Source organism: Conger conger, chromosome 8 (assembly GCF_963514075.1).
Source record: "Conger conger chromosome 8, fConCon1.1, whole genome shotgun sequence".
Taxonomy (NCBI): domain Eukaryota; kingdom Metazoa; phylum Chordata; class Actinopteri; order Anguilliformes; family Congridae; genus Conger; species Conger conger.
In genome coordinates, this window is record NC_083767.1 from 64853884 (window position 1) to 64873158 (window position 19275).

Genomic DNA, 19275 nt, shown 5'->3' on the forward strand with positions numbered 1-19275 from the left:
ATCCAAACTCCATACAGATGAAAGAGATGGTGGTCAGAACAGAGGCCAAAGCACCAAGCACCTGCACCACCTTGGAAAAACGCAAGGAGTCACCTGTAGCATAGCACGTTACCTGTAGTATAGAACACCAATGACACACCTTACTGTTCTACAGAACATGGAGGACTCACGTTAAGGCCCATCCACACCACAAACTATCACTATGAACATAACTATTAGGATCACAATGTGAGCATCCGCACTGATGAACACTGTTCTGTACATGGCGATTTTGATTGTGAAGCCTTGCAAATTCAGATTTGGCTGTCATCGTTTCTATCCCAAAGATGTCATTCGTCATTGCTGTTGTCATTATAGTTGTGGTGTGGACTTCACTTGAGTTAGTCAGTGGCAGCCGGTCAGTTGGGGCACATAGGGCGCCGCCCCACCCGTGATCTGTCCGTTTCATGTAGCATTGGCTTTTCTGTCCGCTAAATTGCCGATTTACCAGACATAAAATCATATACATAAATATTTTAAGGAAAACGCTTGAAGGCTTGAACGCTTGAACTCCTTCAAAGTGAAGAGATACTCCTTACCTTACTCACGCACTCACCCCTACTGCATGCTCACATACTCACCCCTACTGCATACTCACATACTCACCTCCTACAGCATACTCACATACTCACCTCCTACAGCATACTCACATACTCACCTCCTACAGCATACTCACATACTCACCTCCTACAGCATACTCACATACTCACCTCCTACAGCATACTCAGACTAGACTTCCTGCTCTGCCACTAAGAGGCCAAAATAAGTAAAACAACAAATGGTAAACAAACACTTTTATCAAACTATTAGTAGTAGTAGTAGTATTACTCATATTAAACATACACTCAGTGAGCACTTTATTAGGTATTTTAGACCTTATTGATCTTAGAGGTTTGATGCATTGTGTTTTCAAAGATGCTCTTCTGCATACCACACTGTTGTAATGTGTGGTTATTTGTGTTACTGTCACCATCATATCAGCTTTGACCAATCTGGCCCAGATCTCTGTCCCTGCAAACTCAAGAGACCCCAAAATCCCAGGAGATCAGCAGTTTCTCAAACCACCCAGTCTGGCACCAACAATCATTAAACGGTCAAAGTCACATTTCTTCCCCATTCTGACGTTTAGTCTAAAAAACAACTGAAAACAACTTCTTGAGCATGTCTGCATGCTTTTATGCATTGAGTTGCAGCCACATGATAGACTGATTAGATATTTGTATATTGGATATTTGGTACAGGTCCTACCAAATAAAATGATCATTGAGAGTATAGTGAGGGTTTCCGTTGGGCCCTTGAGCAAGGCCCTCTTCACATTGCTCCAGGGGGATTGGCCCCGGCTTAGTCTCATAAACTGTAAGTTGCTTTGGATAAAAGCATCCGCTAAATACCAGCGCATATGTGTCAGCAGGCAGTATGGTGTTGTTTTGGCAGGCCTGTTTGCTGAAATCACAGCGTCAAACCAGTACAACAGCTTCGGAGCGAGAGCAGCTCTTCCAAAGAAAAATGAAATAGTCTATAAATACACTGAGAAAATAAACACTGCATTGCTCAAGCATGTAGGGAGGTAGATAAGGGAATGCAGGGTGACGTATCTCAGTTTACACTCCACTCTAGATTCTCCCACAGGTGAAGGAGCAGCTAAACATTACTATGAAGGTAAGTTATCAGAATAATTAACCTTTTTATTTTATTATTTTACTGTACAGTAGAGTATGATACTGTTACTGTAGAGTATGGTACTGTTACTGTACAGGAGAGTATGGTACTGTTACTGTAGAATATGGTACTGTTACTGTCGAGTATGGTATTGTTACTGTACAGTAGAGTATGGTACTGTTACTATACAGTAGAGTATGGTACTGTTGCTGTAGAATAGGGTACTGTTACGGTACAGTAGAGTATGGTATTGTACAGTAGAGTATGGTATTGTTACTGTACAATTGAGTATGGTACTGTTACTGTACAGTAGAGTATGGTACTGTTGCTGTAGAGTAGAGTATGGTACTGTTGCTGTAGAGTAGAGTATGGTACTGTTACTATACAGTAGAGTATGGTACTGTTGCTGTAGAATATGGTACTGTTACTGTACAGTAGAGTATGGTTTTGTTACTGTTCAAGAGAGTATGGTACTGTTACTATACAGTAGAGTATGTAGTGTTCAACAGTTAAATCGACGATTTATCGACGCTATACGTTACACGCTTATCTTTTATAGACACTGTATTCGGCCATGAGTCATACCTGTGTTCGATGATGGTGAGAGAGATGCAAGCAAGCAGACACCATATTAACTGATCAGAACCCTAACCCCTAAGTTACCTACAGTAACAGGACCATACTCGTCTGACCTGTGGCAAATGTCAAAGTAAAAGTTTAAAGCCAAAGGCCAATAAATCCAAACTAAAAATAAGAGTCGCTCAAAGAAAAGTTTCAAATGTGGCTCCTAAATCTCTGGCCCCTTATAGTCGTGTGGAGCCAATTTCTCAATTACAATTACATTCCAAACTGAACAATATTCATATCTATTTCTACGATCCAAATAGATTGTATGCAAATATCAGTGCATGTGTATATGATGCAGGTGGATGCAAGTACATATGTCTTATTCAATGTTTGGATGATGGCCCTCGAGAGGCATATATTGTTGATGGGAATTTGTAGCTTGTAGCTTGTAGATTGTAGCTTGTAGTTGGCTGCCATGCAAGGCACCAACCAGCTTGTCAGGAGCATTGAGGGGTTTGGTGTCTTGCTCAGGGACACTTTGACACAGCCCTCTGACTGCCAGATGACTGCTCTTACCTCCTGAGCTAATGTCGCCCCCAATATATATGTAGATATGTTGGGACTATGCTGGGCTGTTCAGTGGAAATCCATCTTGAATGTATGTTCATGTCCACTGTGTGGTACTGTGTCACTACCCCCCCCAGAGGCCAAGGTGTGTGCTGCAGGGCCTGTGTGTTGCTCTGTGTGTGAGACTCTGTGTGAGAGCTTATGAAGAAGGATCTCAGTTAGTGTCAAGGGGCACTACAGCGTGTAAAGATCTGAAAGTAGATCACCCTACACGTGCTGGAACTTCTGCTCAGATGTCACCTCCACCCTACATCATCACAGTCAGCCAGACCTCTCACCAGCCTGGAGACACCATTACAGGTGAGAACTGTACCAACACCACAGTAACACACGACTGTACAGGTGAGAACACCTACTGTCACTGCAGTAACTCGCTAACACACTGTACAGGTGAGAACACCTACTGTCACTGCAGTAACTCACTAACACACTGTACAGGTGAGATCACCTACTGTCACTGCAGTAACTCACTAACACACTGTACAGGTGAGAACACCTACTGTCACTGCAGTAACTCACACTGTACAGGTGAGATCACCTACGGTCACTGCAGTGACTCACACTGTACAGGTGAGATCACCTACTGTCACTGCAGTAATTCACACTGTACATGTGAGAGCACACTTTCCACCAGGGTTGCACTACTTGTGATACACACAACAGAGAGATGGTTGATGCAATGTGTGAAGGACACAAGTGTACCATCAAGCCTAATGTTTTCTAACATTACATTACATTACATTATTGGCATTTGGCAGACGCTCTTATCCAGAGTGACGTACAACAAAGTGCATACCCATAACCAGGGATAAGTGCACTGAAAGACCCTAGAGGGAAGTACAATTTCAATTGCTACCCGTACAACAAAGATAAGGACCAGGGACTCATTTTTTATTTTTATTATTATTATTATTTTTGCGTGGGTTTCCTCCGGGTTCTCCGGTTTCCTCCCACAGTCCAAAGACATGCACGTTAGGCTAATTGGAGAGTCTAAATTGCCCGTAGGTATGAGTGTGTGAGTGAATGGTGTGTGTGCCCTGCGATAGACTGGCGACCTGTCCAGGGTGTATTCCTGCCTTTCGCCCAATGTATGCTGGGATAGGCTCCAGCCCCCTGCGACCCTGATCAGGATAAGCGGGTTCAGATAATGGATGGATGGATGGATGGATTATTATTTTTTTAAACAAACAAATAAACAAACGAAAGTGACCAAACTTAACTATCCAAATACTGCTTACCTAGCCAACTAAAAATACCAAGTAACCAAGAAACACAAAGTAAATCACAAAGACAACAATTAAGGTTCACAGGGAGGTAGGGAGGGATGGGGAGAGGTGCTGCTTGAAGAGGTGCGTCTTCAGTTTGCGCTTGAAGGTGGGGAGAGATTCTACAGTTCTGACCTCAACGGGGAGTTCGTTCCACCACCGTGGAGCCAGAACAGACAGTAGTCGTGAGCATGAGGTGGAGGTTCGGAGAGGGGGAGGTGCCAAGCGGCCTGTGGAGGCTGAACGAAGAGGTCTGGCAGGGGTGTAGGGTCTAATGATTTTTTGTAGGTAAGCTGGGGAAGACCCCTTAACTGCTTGGAAGGGTAGCACCAATGTTTTGAATTTGATGCGAGCTATGACAGGCAGCCAGTGGAGGGAAGTAAGCAGGGGGGTGACGTGTGAGTATTTGGGAAGGTTGAAGACCAGACGAGCTGCTGCATTCTGGATGAGTTGGAGGGGTCTGATGGCGGACGCTGGGAGGCCAGCCAAGAGGGAATTGCTGTAGTCCAGGCGGGACAGAACCATCGCTTGGACCAGGAGCTGGGTCGAGTAGGGGGTGAGAAAGGGGCGGATTCTCTGTATGTTGTATAGGAAGAACCTGCATGACCGGGTCACCGCCGCAATGTTCTTGGAAAGGGACAGTCTGCTGTCCATCACCACGCCGAGGTTCCTTGCACTGGGTGATGGCGTGAGTGTGGTATCCCCGAGGGAAATGGAGAGATCCAGATGGGGAGAGGTATTAGCAGGGATGAATATAATTTGTTTTACCTGGGTTGAGCTTTAGATGGTGGTTGTCCATCCAGCTCTGGATGTCACTCCTACAGTGACTCTCTCACATAGTGACTCATACAGTGACTCTCTCACACAGTGACTCTCTCACACAGTGACTCTCTCACATAGTGACTCATACAGTGACTCACACAGTGACTCTCACAGTGACTCTCTCACACAGTGACCATCTCTGGGTTCCGGCTGAGAGGATTCCTGTTGCTGGCTCAGCTGGTGGGTGGGGATTTTGCTGTTGGTACCTTCGCTCTCACTGATGCTACAGAAACTCAACTGCTGGCCTGCAACGGAGCAGTGAGTGCCTGAGCCCAATCATTTACCTGCTTTTAATGTGACACCTTTGTACCCAAATCACCTGCCATCAGCACAATGTTCACTTCCACAGCTATGCTGATGACACACAACCATACATTGCAGTTGAGCCAAATTATCCAAATGCATATGTTCCCTGATTACCTGTCTGTCTGCAATTAATAAATGTATGAACAAAACATTTTTAAAGTGAAATGAAGATAAGACAGAAATACTTCTAGTTGGCCCTGTCACAACAAATTTGGGCGGCCTGTAGCGTAGTGGTTAAGGTAAATGACTGGGACACACAAGGTCGGTGGTTCTAATCCCGGTGTAGCCACAATAAGATCCGCACAGCAGTTGGGCTCTTGAGCAAGGCCCTTAACCCTGCATTGCTCCAGGGTAAAATTCTATCCCCCTTACAAAAATTATCCCCTCCAGGGTCACGTTTCCGGTTTCCGGTTACGTTCCCCTTGTTGTGTTGTTTAGAAGGTACAATGATAAACCTAGAGGCTGACAAACGTCTCAAACCGTTAGTGCCAATCAATACACTAACTGCATGACCACACATACAGTCAACAGCATGACGTATCACATGTCACGAGCCTATCACTACACCCCTCATGCGAAATTAAGGTCATGAGTTAGCGTCAAGTCGACAGCGTGGTTGCCAAGCTTTATCTGTTGGTTGCTATGATGCGATCTATAAGATACATTCCCCTGATGCGTACCGTAGCGTCCACTGGCTAGCGTGTCTTTATATGAACCGCATACGCTTCGTCATTACTGTCAATAAGCATTTATTTATTTAGTCCGGTGTATGTAAGTTAGCGAAACATATACATTTCCAATTTCCCTACAGTTTAAGATAGCGATAGAGATAGCTCGTGCTCATCTCTCGGTGGACTAATATCAGTACCGCTAGCTTGTTAGAGAAACGGACAGCAAACCATTCGACAATAAATATATGTCGAGAAGTAGATAAGCATGACATAGGTAGATATATTTCAGTTAGCTCCTTAGCTAGCAAAATGAGAAACATCTACCTAGCTAGCGAGACAGCCAGACAGATAGATCACTCGCTGACTAGGAAGACAAGCCATAGCTGTTTTTTTATTCCTAGCTAGCTAGGGATCTTTCTATCTAGCTAGCTAGATGTATATCGTGGTTCAATGTATATAAATAATCGGGATATTACATATGAAGCACTACATATTGTAGCATGTCACAAACCAGACAGAAGGGTTCTCGTTACCGCACTTTATTCTCCTTAATCACTCGGCATATCACCAAAAAAACAAGAACAGTTTACCCCAGCTCAAAACACACGAGCTCCTCCCTCGCTTCCCGGGTCTCTCTCCCTCCTGCCCCCTGACCCCAAAACAATCCCTCCCTCATCAACGTCATCAACAGTCTCTTAAAGTAACAGCAACAGCTACTAACCAGAACTCAGTCCGTTACACTACCTCCCCCCCACAAAGTCACTCGCCCCCGAGTGACCACTCAAAGTCTCTCAGGTATCTTGGAGGTCTTACTCTCCTCCTGGCCCGCCTGGGCGGGGAGGGGTGGGTGGGCGACAGTCCATCGGGGGGGAATTTGGGTGGGGAGGGGCGGGGAGGTGACGGTCCATCAGGGGAGGAGTTGGGTGGGGTGGGGCGGGGGGTTGGTAGTCCATCGGGGGGGGGGGGAATTGGGCGGGGCGGGGTGGGGGGAAGTCGGGTTGTCAACCCGGTTACCGCGCCGTTCACCCCCTTCTCCTGGGGGGGTGCCCGTGCCCCGGTAGGGGGCTAGTCTATCTCGATGCAGGGCGACTCTCCTACCTCTTGCTGGCAGCTGGACCCTGTACACGACTTCGCCCAGTCTCTCGAGGACCCTGCAGGGCCCCATCCACTTGCTGTCCAGTTTGGGGCACCTGCCTTTCTTTCTCTGGGGGTTGTAAACCCAGACCAGCTCCCCGGCCGTGAAATGCTGCCCCTTGGTGTGCACGTCGTAATTTCTCTTCTGTCTCGCCCCTGCGCTCCGTAGCTGATTCCTGGCGAACTCGTGGGCACACTCCAATCGATCCTGCAGCTTCCGGGCATATTCAAGCCCCGGGGGGTCCGCCGGGAGGTCGGGCGGCCTGCCCAACATCATCTCAGCCGGGGTCCTAATCTCCCTGCCAAGCATGAGAAGGGCGGGGGAGCAGGAGGTGGAGTCTTGCGTCGCAGACCGGTACGCCATCAACACCAGGGGGACATGCGCGTCCCAGTCTCGCTGGTGTTTAGCCGTCACTATGGCCAGTTGCTGTCCCAGCGTGCGGTTAAATCTTTCGACTAGTCCGTCGCTTTGCGGGTGGAGGGGTGTGGTGCGAGTCTTGTGGGAGCCAAGCTTTTCGCACATGGCCGCAAACACGCGGGATTCAAAGTTTCTGCCTTGGTCAGTGTGAATGACCTCCGGGACCCCCAGTCTGCTGAACATCCCCTCCACCAGCGCATCTACTATCGTCTCTGCTTCTTGGTCCGGCAGGCAGTATGCCTCCGGCCACTTAGTGAAGTAATCCATGGCAGTGAGGATGTAGCGGTTACCTTTCTCCGAGCGAGGAAACGGCCCGAGCACGTCAATCCCCACTCTCTCCATGGGACAGCCTGTCGGAAACTGCTGGAGTTGGCAGTGAGATGTGCCCGTGGGGCCTTTACGTGCTGTGCAGCTGTCACAGCGGCGGCAGTAGTCCCCCACGTCCCGCCCATGTTGGCCCCAGTAGAACCCCTGACGAAGGCGGCGGAGCGTTTTGCTGACCCCGAAATGACCAGATCCAGGGGCTCCGTGGACTGATTGTAGCACCGTTTCCCGCAGGGCCCTGGGCACGACCACCTGCCACAGCGTCTCCCCTGTGGCCGCGTCTTTCCACCCCCTCTGCAGTACCCCGTCACACAGACGCAGGTTAGGAAACATACTCCACAGTCCCTTTGTAGCCCTTGAACACAGGCCGATTTCTTCCAACCGGGGTTGGTGTTGTGCCGCTACCCACGTGAGCACGGGTCTGATGTCAGCGTCCTCTTCCTGTTTGCGTCTCCACTCTCCAGTGTCGATAGCTGTTAGGGCCGCTGTTGCGCATCTCACTCCTTGTCGCAGCTGCTCCTCCTCCCGCACCTCTCTTCTTTCACAGTAGCGACAGCCGTCAGCGGCGCAGGGCCGGCGGGAAAGCGCGTCCGCGTTCCCATGCTGTCTACCCGCACGGTGGATCACGTTGAAGTCGTACGCCTGTAGTTCCTCGATCCAGCGTGCCAACTGACCCTCTGGCTCTCTGAAGGTCATGAGCCACTGCAAGGCGGAGTGGTCACTCCTGACTGTGAAGTGCAGGCCCCCGAGGTAATACTTGAAGTGTTCGACAGCCATGACCACGGCGAGCAGTTCCCGCCTGGTGACGCAGTAGCGGCGTTCGTGCTTATTGAGTGATCCGCTGTAGTACGCCACTACCTTCTCCCCCTCCGAGGTCACCTGCGACAGCACCGCCCCCACGCCGACATTGCTGGCGTCCGTGTCGAGTATGAAGGGCAGGGTGGGGTCGGGGGGGGTGAGGACGGGGGCCTCCAAGAGGGCCTTCTTCAGCGAGGTGAATGCTCTCTGGCACTCGTCTGTCCAGATGAACTTCTCCCTGGGCCGTTGCAGCCGGAACAGGGGTGCGGCTATTGTGGAGAAGTCCCTCACAAATCTCCTGTAGTAGGAGGCTAGTCCTGTGAAACTTTTCACTTCGGAACCGGAGCTGGGGGTGGGCCAGTCTTCCACCGCCTGCACCTTTTCATGCGCGGTGCCGATGCCGCCAGAACCCAGCTTGTGCCCCAGAAATCTGACCTCCCGTCTCATGAAGCGGCATTTCTGGGGGTTTAACTTCAGACCCGCTGCAGTCACCCTCTCCAGTACGCGTCTGAGCGCCCCGAGGGCCGTCTCAAATGAGTCTCCATGGGCCAGGATGTCGTCTAGATATACGACACACTCCTGACGGGGGATCCCCGCGAGCACGTTGTCCATCAGCCTCTCGAACGTGGCGGGTGCATTGCAGAGGCCGAAGGGAAGAACTTTGAACTGCCACAGGCCCCCGTGTGTGACGAAGGCGGTTTTGGGTCTGGCATCGGGGGTGAGGGGGACCTGCCAGTATCCGCTGCGTAGATCCAACGACGTGAACCAGGAGGACCCTGCCACTGCATCGAGGGACTCGTCGACTCGTGGAAAGGGGTAGGCGTCCCTTTTGGTCACGCCATTGAGGCGTCTGAAGTCCACGCAGAAGCGCCAGTCGTCCTTTGTCTTCTTGGGGACCATGACGATTGGAGCGGCCCAGGGGCTGGTGGAGGGTTCAATGAGTCCAGCACGCTGCATGTTCCGTAACGCCTTCTCCGCCCCTGCCTGTCTAGCCATCGGAAGACGGCGGGGTCTCATCCTGATGGGCGGGGCATCCCTTGTGTCGATGCTGTGTTGGGCTAGGTGGGTCTGGCCCACGTCATCCTCTGATAGGGAAAAACTGTCCTTAAACTCTAATAACAGCTGCCACAGCAGGCCCTGTTCAACGTGAGACAGTCCATCACAGTTCCCCTGCCACACCTCCCTCACAACCAAGACCCTCTCTCCGTCTTCTCCCCCCCCACTACCAGTCGGTGCAGCGGTGGTGGGCGGGGTATGGGGCAGTATTGGGTGTCTATCCGGGATGCAGACGGAAGTCGTGTTGGCCGCTGCCTCGGTTGCCAGGACTGCAACGGTGGGGGCCGGGGAACGTTTCGGCTGGGTGGGTTGTCTAGTCATTTGCACTACGTGTCCGTCTGGGAATGTGAGTGTCCCCCTCTTGGTGCTAATCACGCAGTCCAGTTTTTCGAGCACGTCCAGTCCCAATATGCAGTCTTCTAGTTCCGCTACCCATATTGGGCAGTGAAGTCTCTCCCTCCCCACCTCCACAGTCTCTAATGCCTCCCCCACCATGGGTGCCCGGTCCCCAGTGACTGTCTGTAATCTCACCGTGGTGGGTAAGACTGTGGTCCCGCTCCCCACCGCGTCGGGTCTCACCAGGGTGGCTGATGAACCCGTGTCAACCAGTGTGGAGCAGCATATCCCCCCAAATGTCACCGGGGCGTACCAGCAGTTTCCTGTCCCCGTCCGGCCCAGCATAACGACTTGCACCTGCTGGCCGCCCTCACTCTCCCCTGTTTGCAATGTCCCCACCTGGTCGTGTTGTGTTGTCTCCCCGCCTGTGCAGGGTCGGGACGTCGCCCCGGGGAGTCGCACCGTCCCGGTTATGCGTTCCCCGTCCCGTTTCCCGGTTTCTCAGCCGTGTTGGGGCACTCTCTGGCCAGGTGGCCGGGCTTTCCACATGCCCAGCAGAGTCTCGCGCCCGTCCATGGCCGCTGTTGCCCACTCAGCGAGGCAGCCCGCACCAGTTGTGTTAGTTCCACCGCCCAGGCCGGTGCCACTTCACCACTCACTGACACACCAGCAGCTCTCACCCTGGGTGTGTCCTCCAACGTAGCGGTAGGGGGGCCAGCGCCCAGCATCTCCCTCTCCGAAGCCAACTCCAATGCCTCCAGGAGAGACTTAGGATGAGCTAGCAGTGTCTGGATACGCAGGTCACTCGGCAGCAGTGCCTGCAGGAAGTGGTCTCGAGCTAATTCACTCAGGATGGAAGGGGGCATGTGAGCATAGGCGCGGTGAACGAGCCCTTCCACTTCGTTGGCGAGGTCTCTCAATGGTTCCCCGGGCCGCCTCTTCCGACTGCACAGCTCGGAGCGGAGCAAGCTGGCTGCTGAACACTGTCCAAATCGCCTCTTTAATGCCCCCACTAAAGCATCATAGTCACTCCTATCATCGGGGGTCAGTAACAGCAGGCTCGACAGCGCATCCCCAGAAAGGCACATTGCAAGCTGGAGGGCCTTAGCTTCATTGGACCAATTGTTAGCCCGGGATAACAGTTCAAATTGTGCATGAAAAGCCTCCCAATCAGCCTTGCCATCGTACCTGGGGGTCTTCACTGATAGAGGAGCCACGATGACGTTATCGCTCCCCGCGGCCAGCGGTCCCCTACGCGCCGCACGTCCGTCCATACTGTGGGCAGCCGGTTTAAACCCGGCCTCAGCAGCCATTTGAGCGGTCATTCTCCTCACCCGCTCTCTGCGCTCTGCCTCCTCGGCGGTTTCGTGTCGACTCCGCTCACTGTGTTCCGCCTGCCAGGCAGCCGTGTATCGACCCCACGCGCTGTTTTCCTCCTCCCGCTTGATTTTGTTCACCTCGCCGGGCAGCATGACTCCGCTTGGGAGGTTTTGAGTGCGTTAGGTTAGGTTAGGTTAGGTTAGCTTAGGTTAGCTTAGGTTAGCTTAGGTTAGGTTAGCTTAGGTTAGCTTAGGTTAGCGGCGTAGGCGTACTTCCCTCGTAGCTTCGTTTCTTTCTTTCTTATTATTTATTTTTACTTCTGACACCAGTGTAGCATGTCACAAACCAGACAGAAGGGTTCTCGTTACCGCACTTTATTCTCCTTAATCACTCGGCATATCACCAAAAAAACAAGAACAGTTTACCCCAGCTCAAAACACACGAGCTCCTCCCTCGCTTCCCGGGTCTCTCTCCCTCCTGCCCCCTGACCCCAAAACAATCCCTCCCTCATCAACGTCATCAACAGTCTCTTAAAGTAACAGCAACAGCTACTAACCAGAACTCAGTCCGTTACAATATTCACAAAAGCATCGCTAGCTAGCCGATGCAGAGCCTATTACACACAGAAGTAAACAAATATGATTGACGTCAAACCGGAACCGGAAACGTGACCCCGGAGTGGATACATTTTGTAAGAGGGATAGAATTTGTTGTGACAGCCCCAAAGCCAAAAGGGATGCACTTGATAACAGATGTGGAAATTTGGATCCCCAGGTTCAATCAGAAGTAACAAGTCTGGGTTTAACTTTAGACTGATCTAGGTTTTAAACCACACGTTAACAAGGTGACTAGGATGGCTTTCTTCCATCTGAGAAACATTACCAAGGTGCGGCCATTTTGATCAAGACAGGACTAAGAAATCCATGCTTTTATGCTAGTAGGCTGGATTATTGCAATGCTCTTTTTACTGGTCTTCAGTTGAAAGATTAAAATTCATTCAGTACTCTGCTGCAAGACGTTTAACAAAAACAAGGAACCGAGAGCATATTACTCCTGCTTTGCTGCACTGCATTGGCTCCCTGTATCTTTTAGAATTAATACAAAAAATATTTTACTTGTCTACAAAGCTCTGAAGGGGTAAGCTCCTCCTTACACTTCAGACTCATTGTCCCTTCACAAGCCCTCAGGTCGTCCGCAGCTGTTTTATTAATTGTGGTACAATTTTGTTATGGTACATTGCATTTAATGTTTTATGGTACAATGTTGTTAACGTAAAGTACTAAGTGTAGCATCATGGATTTGAGGGTATCATGCTAAATTTAGCATAGTTGTGTTTAGGGGTATTCATGTTCAGAGTTGAGGGAGATAGTCTGGGCTATGTTGATGTTGCGCCCTTGAGCAAGGCATTTAACCCCACATTGCTCCAGGGATGATTGTCCCCTGCTTAGTCTAATCAACTGTAAGTTGCTTTGGATGAAAGCGTCCTGCTGAGAGAGGGACGTAAAGGATAACCCTGAATATCCTACTATTCTTGCAGAACTCTGCTGTAACTCAACAACGAGACAAAACCCTGTCCCAAGTCAATGTCATCTGGACCTCCCCTATGTCTCAGCCAATAGGAGACATTGTGTTCAAGTGAGACTCTCTGACACTGTCCTGGAATATTCTCTCCTTTTCCAGAGCTGCACATGCTCAGTACTGTCTCTCTCCTGTTCCAGACCTGCACATGCTCAGTACTGTCTCTCTCCTGTTCCTGAGCTGCACATGCTCAGTACTGTCTCTCTCCTGTTCCAGACCTGCACATGCTCAGTACTGTCTCTCTCCTGTTCCTGAGCTGCACATGCTCAGTACTGTCTCTCTCCTGTTCCAGACCTGCACATGCTCAGTACTGTCTCTCTCCTGTTCCTGAGCTGCACATGCTCAGTACTGTCTCTCTCCTGTTCCTGAGCTGCACATGCTCAGTACTGTCTCTCTCCTGTCCCAGAGCTGCACATGCTCAGTACTGTCTCTCTCCTGTTCCTGAGCTGCACATGCTCAGTACTGTCTCTCTCCTGTCCCAGAGCTGCACATGCTCAGTACTGTCTCTCTCCTGTTCCAGAGCTGCACATGCTCAGTACTGTCTCTCTCCTGTTCCAGACCTGCACATGCTCAGTACTGTCTCTCTCCTGTTCCAGAGCTGCACATGCTCAGTATTGTCTCTCTCCTGTTCCAGACCTGCACATGCTCAGTACTGTCTCTCTCCTGTTCCAGAGCCACCGTTGTGCAGACATTTCCCATTTTCTGGGAGGCGATTCCGAGTGCAACTGTCAAAGGACCTGTAGTAATGACCTCAACTGCCCCTCCTCCAACTACAACTGCCCCTCCCACAACTACAGCTGTCCTTCCCACCACGACAACTGCCCTTCCCACAACTACCCCTCCCACAACTACAACTGCCCTTCCCACCACTACAACTGCCCTTCCCACAACTACAACTGTCCTTCCCACAACTACCCCTCCCACAACTACAACTGCCCCTCCCACAACTACAGCTGCCCCTCCCACAACGACAACTGCCCCTCCCACAACTACAACTGCCCTTCCCACCACTACAACTGCCCTTCCCACAACTACCCTTCCCACCACTACAACTGCCCTTCCCACAACTACAACTGTCCTTCCCACAACTACCCCTCCCACAACTACAACTGCCCCTCCCACAACTACAGCTGCCCCTCCCACAACGACAACTGCCCCTCCCACAACTACAACTGCCCTTCCCACCACTACAACTGCCCTTCCCACAACTACCCCTCCCACAACTACAACTGCCCCTCCCACAACTACAACTGCCCATCCCACAACAACAGCTGCCCTTCCCACCACGACAACTGCCCTTCCCACAACTACCCCTCCCACAACTACAACTGCCCTTCCCACCACTACAACTGCCCTTCCCACAACTACAACTGCCCTTCCCACAACAACTGCCCCTCCCACAACTACAGCTGCCCTTCCCACAACGACAACTGCCCCTCCCACAACTACAACTGCCCCTCCCACAACTACAACTGCCCTTCCCACAACTACAACTGCCCCTGCCACAACTACAACTGCCCCTCCCACAACTACAACTGCCCCTCCCACAACTACAGCTGCCCTTCCCTCAACAACAACTGCCCCTCCCACAACTACAACTGCCCTTCCCACAACTACCCCTCCCACAACTACAACTGCTCCTCCCGCAATGACAACTGCCCCTCCCACAACTACAACTACCCCTCCTACAACTACAACTGCCCCTCCCACAAGTACAGCTGCCCTTCCCACAACTACCCTTCTCACAGCTAAAACTGCCCCTCCCACAACGACAACTGCCCCTCCCACAACTACAACTGCCCTTCCCACCACTACAACTGCCCTTCCCACCACTACAACTACCCCTCCCACCACTACAACTGCCCCTCCCACAACTACAACTGCCCTTCCCACAACTACAACTGCCCCTCCCACAACTACACCTGCCCTTCCCACAACTAAAACTGCCCCTCCCACAACTACAGCTGCCCCTCCCACAACTACAACTGCCCCTCCCACAACTACAGCTGCCCTTCCCACAAGTACAGCTGCCCTTCCCACAACGACAACTGCCCATCCCACAACTACCCCTCCCACAACTACAACTGCTCCTCCCACAACTACAGCTGCCCCTCCCACAACTACAACTGCCCCTCCCACAACTACAACTGCCCCTCCCACAAGTACAGCTGCCCTTCCCACCACTACAACTGCCTTTCCCACAACTACCCCTCCCACAACTACAACTGCCCCTCCCACAACTACAACTGCCCTTCCCACAACTACCCCTCCCACAACTACAACTACCCCTCCCACAACAACAACTGCCCCTCCAACAACTACAACTGCCCTTCCCACAACTACCCCTCCCACAACTACAACTGCTCCTCCCGCAATGACAACTGCCCCTCCCACAACTACAACTACCCCTCCTACAACTACAACTGCCCCTCCCACAAGCACAGCTGCCCTTCCCACAACTACCCCTCTCACAGCTAAAACTGCCCCTCCCACAACGACAACTGCCCCTCCCACAACGACAACTGCCCCTCCCACAACTACAACTGCCCTTTACACCACTACAACTGCCCCTCCCACAACTACAGCTGCCCTTCCCACCACTACAACTGCCCTTCCCACAACTACCCCTCCCACAATTAAAACTGCCCCTCCCACAACTACAGCTGCCCTTCACACAACTACAACTGCCCCTCCCACAACTACAACTGCCCCTCCCACAACTACAACTGCCCTTTCCACCACTACAACTGCTCCTCCCACAACTACAACTGCCCTTCCCACAACTACAACTGCCCCTCCCACAACTACAACTTCCCTTCCCACAACTACCCCTCCGACAACTACAACTGCCCCTCCCACAACTACACCTGCCCTTCCCACAACTAAAACTGCCCCTCCCACAACTACAGCTGCCCCTCCCACAACTACAACTGCCCTTCACACCACTACAACTGCCCCTCCCACAACAATTGCCAATCCAAACATTGTAAGTATATATAAACACACACACACAAAATGCCACTATTTTAAAGAGACACCTCACTCAGTAGAAGGCATGGTGTGCTTTAGAGAGACCTAACTCAGTAAAGGTATGTTTCAGAGAGAGACCTCACTCAGTAAAGGTGTGCTTTAGAGAGAGACCTCACTCAATAAAGGCGTGCTTTAGAGAGACCTCACTCAGTAAAGGTGTGTTTCAGGGAGACCTCACTCAGTAAAGGTGTGCTTTAGAGAGACCTCACTCAGTAAAGGCGTGCTTTAGAGAGACCTCACTCAGTAAAGGGTGTGGTGTGTTTCAGAGAGAGACCTCACTCAGTAAAGGTGTGCTTTAGAGAGACCTCACTCAGTAAAGGTGTGTTTCAGAGAGAGACCTCACTCAGTAAAGGTGTGCTTTAGAGAGAGACCTCACTCAATAAAGGCGTGCTTTAGAGAGACCTCACTCAGTAAAGGGTGTGGTGTGTTTCAGAGAGAGACCTCACTCAGTAAAGGTGTGCTTTAGAGAGACCTCACTCAGTAAAGGGTGTGGTGTGTTTCAGAGAGAGACCTCACTCAGTAAAGGTGTGTTTCAGAGAGAGACCTCACTCAGTAAAGGTGTGCTTTAGAGAGAGACCTCACTCAATAAAGGCGTGCTTTAGAGAGACCTCTCTCAGTAAAGGGTGTGGTGTGTTTCAGAGAGAGACCTCACTCAGTAAAGGTGTGCTTTAGAGAGACCTCACTCAGTAAAGGGTGTGGTGTGTTTCAGAGAGAGACCTCACTCAGTAAAGGTGTGCTTTAGAGAGACCTCACTCAGTAAAGGTGTGCTTTAGAGAGACCTCACTCAGTAAAGGTGTGCTTTAGAGAGACCTCACTCAGTAAAGGTGTGCTTTAGAGAGAGACCTCACTCAATAAAGGTGTGTTTCAGGGAGACCTCACTCAGTAAAGGTGTGCTTTAGAGAGAGACCTCACTCAATAAAGGCGTGCTTTAGAGAGACCTCACTCAGTAAAGGGTGTGGTGTGTTTCAGAGAGAGACCTCACTCAGTAAAGGTGTGTTTTAGAGAGAGACCTCACTCAGTAAAGGTGTGCTTTAGAGAGACCTCACTCCGTAAAGGGTGTGGTGTGTTTCAGAGAGAGACCTCACTCAGTAAAGGTGTGTTTTAGAGAGAGACCTCACTCAGTAAAGGTGTGCTTTAGAGAGACCTCACTCAATAAAGGTGTGTTTCAGAGAGACCTCACTCAGTAAAGGTGTGTTTCAGGGAGACCTCACTCAGTAAAGGCGTGTTTTAGAGAGACCTCACTCAGTAAAGGTGTGCTTTAGAGAGAGACCTCACTCAGTAAAGGTGTGCTTTAGAGAGAGACCTCACTCAATAAAGGTGTGTTTCAGAGAGACCTCACTCAGTAAAGGTGTGCTTTAGAGAGACCTCACTCAGTAAAGGTGTGCTTTAGAGAGACCTCACTCAGTAAAGGTGTGTTTCAGAGAGAGACCTCACTCAGTAAAGGTGTGTTTTAAACTCTGTCTTTCATAGAGCATGGCTGGCTGTGGGAGTACCTTTGACTGTGTCTCCAATCCCCCGGACTGTGACATCGAGAACATGCCCTGTGAATTTGCAAAAATACCCAAATCAAATGAAACCAAAATGCAAGGCAGAATCCAAATGAGAGGGGAGACAGTAGGATACTTTGCAGTGGGAAATCTACCCAACACACGCATGGTGATATTATTATGAGTTATTTTTTTTAAATTTGCATTTGTGGGGGGGATGTTATTAGACAGGTATGCGGTCTAATGTAGTTCAATATAATGTACTGCAGTGAAATTACATATATAGTTTAATATAATAATTTGCAGTGCAGTGTAATATAGTGCAATGTATTGTAATGTAATAGTTTTTTCTTTGTTTCTACAGACCAGCAGCAATGCAATTGCTTGTGCCCAAAACACAAATGGAACCTTTAGTGTTTTTCATCTCCAGTTCAACATGTTTTCTGTCCTCATCCTTCAGACAGTAAGTGCACTATAGAAACTGTGCTGGTTTTGACAACAAACACAACAAAATTGTGTATCATTTTGCAAAACAAATGCATGCAGAGAATTTGATTGTGTTCTCAAACTCTTCATACAACTAACAAAAGCACAGAGTGGATAAAACATCACTATTTCCGCATAACAGACTTGTTCATTGGTTATTATCCCTTACATACGATATAACTGGACTGCCAATAACAGACTCCAAAGGCATTCCAAAGCTTAGAATCAAGACTAGATACTGAACGCTTGCTTGATACACAAGCTTGAAAATGACATGTCAAAAATAAAATGGTTACTATTCTGAAAACCATTTTGACTACAGGCATAATCCTGGTCTCTTTTGAAAGGTAAACTCTTGTTTTCCGAGAGTCAGAATTACCCTGAATATGAACTAAGCAAAGTTACAGAAGCCCAAACACAGTGAAAGAGGAAGCTTTCACTCTCACTCAATCTGATTTTGAATGGATACAGATTATTGTAGCTGTGGCTGATGCAGTTAGAAACACAATGGAGCCACAGCCACAACACTGGACAAATGTGCTGACAATATCAACAAAAATAGAATTCTGCATGTTTTTTTCTGAATAATTTTTAGATTTTTTGTCTAGGTAGTTTACCAAAAGGACATTTGGAGGACATATGGAACTAAATTATATTATGGGTCTCATGAGGTATAAAATACAGCATTTTGCTTACTAAATTATACAACACTTTTTATCCTGAAAAAGTGCTTGCACTTCCCCCCGCTTGTCACTCTCAGCCTCCCTCTCCTTGTGCTCTCCTCAGACAGTATGACAATATCATGAGAAAGAAGTACAATAATTACAATAATAACATCTTGTATACTCAAGTTTTGTCAAATACACAACCCCCATCAAGTCAAATGCATTCCACAATTTTACATGCTATGTATTATTCAAAAGCAGGCTGGCTTCTAATTTACAAGTTTACTGAACAATAATAAAACATTTTGAGAATGTATTTAGATGCTCACCCTTTACAAAATGCCCTCTATGGTGGAGTCAAAGGTGTCTTCTTCAGAAATATTCACTCAGACGGGAGATTCCTTGGAAGTCCTCCAAAGGAAGTTCTCCATTTACATGTGGGCATCGCAGAACAATTTTTTTGCAATAGAACGTCAACCTTTTTTTGCATAAAATTTCAGGAACTGTTTTTGCAGAAGCATGCGTATTGAAAATGCAGCTCTTTTGTTATCCAGGTGAAAAAATGTTGCATTATTTCATGCAAACTTAATAAACTGCACATTGTTGGAAACGTAATGTCATTAAAATGCTTTTCAGTGGTCACTTCCACAACATGCACATAGTGGGTTCTTTTCAGGACAGAAGTTA

At 49.4% G+C, this 19275-nt stretch overlaps 1 protein-coding gene across 5 annotated transcripts in view; it reads left to right on the forward strand.

Moving 5' to 3' along the window:
* Window positions 1-1585: 1585 nt before the first annotated feature.
* The window catches only part of LOC133135575 (mucin-2-like), a 22721-nt gene continuing 5031 nt past the window's right edge, over window positions 1586-19275 (forward strand). Inside the window, exons 1-7 of one of the 5 annotated variants that reach the window (XM_061252681.1) lie at window positions 1586-1698; window positions 2970-3192; window positions 5110-5237; window positions 12880-12977; window positions 13593-15906; window positions 17421-17606; window positions 17802-17900. In XM_061252681.1, the coding sequence (XP_061108665.1) occupies window positions 1693-1698; window positions 2970-3192; window positions 5110-5237; window positions 12880-12977; window positions 13593-15906; window positions 17421-17606; window positions 17802-17900 (3054 nt within the window). In that variant the 5' untranslated portion in view covers window positions 1586-1692. Of the gene's footprint in view, window positions 1699-2969; window positions 3193-5109; window positions 5238-12879; window positions 12978-13592; window positions 15907-17420; window positions 17607-17801; window positions 17901-19275 lie in introns of those variants that run through there. The other 4 variants (XM_061252682.1, XM_061252683.1, XM_061252684.1 and 1 more) reach the window with 4 other exon arrangements.